We start from the raw sequence: 2,342 nt of genomic DNA, 5'->3' as shown, positions 1-2,342 counted from the left end.
GGGGGCAGGGAACACCTCAAGGAGTGGATGGAGCTGTTCCAGGAAAGGGGGAAATTGGATTTTAGGGAAAGGTTTGGGGTCCCCTGTGTGTGTGTCCCTGTGCCCCTCATGTGTCCCCATGCCCGTGGGATGTCCCCATGCCTGCAGGGTGCCGGGGGATGCTGTGCGGGTTCGGGGCCATGTGTCCCCATGCCCATGGGATGTCCCCGTGCCCATGGGATGTCCCCATGCCCGCAGGGTGCCGGGGGATGCTGTGCGGGTTCGGGGCCGTGTGCGAGCGCAGCCCCTCGGAGCCGGGCCAGGCCTCGTGCGTGTGCAGGAAGGGTCCCTGTGCCCCCGTGGTGGCCCCGGTGTGCGGCTCCGACCACTCCACCTACAGCAACGAGTGCGAGCTGGACAGGGCCCAGTGCAACCAGCAGAGGAGGATCAAGGTGGTCAGCAAGGGACCCTGCGGTGAGCGAGGGACCCTGGCTGTCCCCAGGGCGGGCAGGGACACCTTGGGCTGTGGCTGGAGGGGTGGGGACAGGGCTGGGGACACTGGCGGATCATCACTGCTGCCTTGGGGGTCAGGAGAGTGCGGTAAGGAGGAGAAATGGTGGAAAAATGATGGAGAAATGGTGGGAAAATCATGGAGAAATGATGGCCACGGGCTGGGCCAGGGACACCAAAGGCTGGGAAGGGAAGCTGAGGAATCACCAGCTCTGCTTTGGAGGTCAGCAAACCGTGAGGAGGAAAAATTATGGAAAATTGTCCATTGCTGCTGAATCGGGGCATTTGGAGGGATGGATTTGGGGGATATTGGGATATATTGGGGTTATTCCACAAGAGGAACAGGAGCACGTCCTGTGCTAGGCTCTCGCCTGTGCTGTGTCCCCTCCTCCGTCCCTCAGGCTCTAAGGATCCACTGTGGAAAATTATCCACTGCTGCTGGATGGGGGCATTTGGAGGGATGGATTTGGGGGATATTGGGATATATTTGGGTTATTCCACGAGAGGAACAGGACATCCCATGCCATGCTCTCACCCGTGTCCCCTCCCGTGTCCCTCAGGCTCCAAGGACCCCTGTGCCGAGGTGACCTGCAGCTTTGGCAGCACGTGTGTCCCCTCCCCTGACGGCCAGGGGGCCAAGTGCGTGTGTCCCTCGTCGTGCAGCGGCGTCCCCGAGAGCCCCGTGTGCGGCAGCGACGGCCGCGACTACCGCAGCCAGTGCCACCTCAACAAGCACGCCTGCGGGCAGCGGAAAGAGGTGGTTTGGGCAGGAGAAGGTCACTCTGGGCAGTAGAAGGTCGCTCTGGGCAGTAGAAGGTCGCTCTGGGCAGTGAAAGGTTGCTCTGGGCAGTGAAAGGTCACTCTGGGCAGGAGAAGGTCACTCTGGGCAGTAGAAGGTCGCTCTGGGCAGTAGAAGGTCGCTCTGGGCAGTGAAAGGTTGCTCTGGGCAGTGAAAGGTCACTCTGGGCAGGAGAAGGTCACTCTGAGCAGTGAAAGGTCACTCTGGGCAGTGAAAGGTCACTCTGGGCAGGAGAAGGTCACTCTGGGCAGGAGAAGGTCACTCTGAGCAGTGAAAGGTCACTCTGGGCAGTAGAAGGTCACTCTGGGCAGTGAAAGGTCACTCTGGGCAGGAGAAGGTCACTCTGGTGACCGCTGCTGAGCCAAGACCAGGCAGTGCCTCCTTCCCTCGGGTGTTTGTGTCCCAGCCCTGCTGACCCAGAGAGCGACTGCAGCACCGGGGTCAGCTCCTCCTGCTGCTGCCCTGCCCCTGCTCAGGGCAGGGAAACGCTGCTGCTGCTGTCTGGCTTCCCAAAGAGATCCTGCAGCCAAAACACCCCAAACAGCTCCTGGAATCAAAGTATCCTGGAATCTGAGCATCCCAAACAGCTCCTGGAGCTAAAACATCCTGGAGTTGGAGTGTCCCAAAAGGAGCTCGAGATGGGGAAAAAGGCCGAGTTTATCCCAGTGCTGTTCCCTTTGGAAATGGGCTCAGTAAGGACTGAGTCCTTAGGAGCACAAAGGAAGATTTGGGGGCTCTTGGGGAAGGAGCAGAGCCTGGGACACTCTGGTTTGGGCAGGGAGCGACTCCCTAGGGCACAAAGGAGGATTTGGGGGCTCTGGGGGCCATGCAGGGAAGGAGCAGAGATTGGGAAGGCCCGGTTTGGGCAGGGAGTGATGGTGCCAGAGGGCAACAAATGACTTCTTGGGACACAAAGGAGGATTTGGGGGCTCTTGGGGAATGAGCAGAACCTGGGAAGCCGCGGTTTGGGCAGGGTTTGGGCGGGGAAGGACCGTGCCAGAGGGCGGGCAGTGACCCATGCCTCCCCTCCGTGCCAGACCCGTGCCAGGCCGTG

At 60.6% G+C, this 2,342-nt stretch overlaps 1 protein-coding gene across 1 annotated transcript in view; it reads left to right on the top strand.

The window, feature by feature from the left end:
- The window catches only part of AGRN (agrin), a gene marked incomplete at its 5' end in the record, with an annotated part of 61,728 nt that overhangs the window by 24,162 nt on the left and 35,224 nt on the right, over nucleotides 1–2,342 (top strand). The window contains 2 exons of the mRNA XM_031062541.1: nucleotides 238–453; nucleotides 1,050–1,246. Coding sequence (XP_030918401.1) covers nucleotides 238–453; nucleotides 1,050–1,246 — 413 coding nt within the window. The remainder of the gene's footprint in view (nucleotides 1–237; nucleotides 454–1,049; nucleotides 1,247–2,342) is intronic.

This window comes from Geospiza fortis, unplaced genomic scaffold (assembly GCF_000277835.1).
Source record: "Geospiza fortis unplaced genomic scaffold, GeoFor_1.0 scaffold662, whole genome shotgun sequence".
NCBI lineage: Eukaryota > Metazoa > Chordata > Aves > Passeriformes > Thraupidae > Geospiza > Geospiza fortis.
The sequence above is the reverse complement of the archived record's forward strand: the minus strand, read 5'-3'. Positions and strand labels throughout refer to the sequence as shown.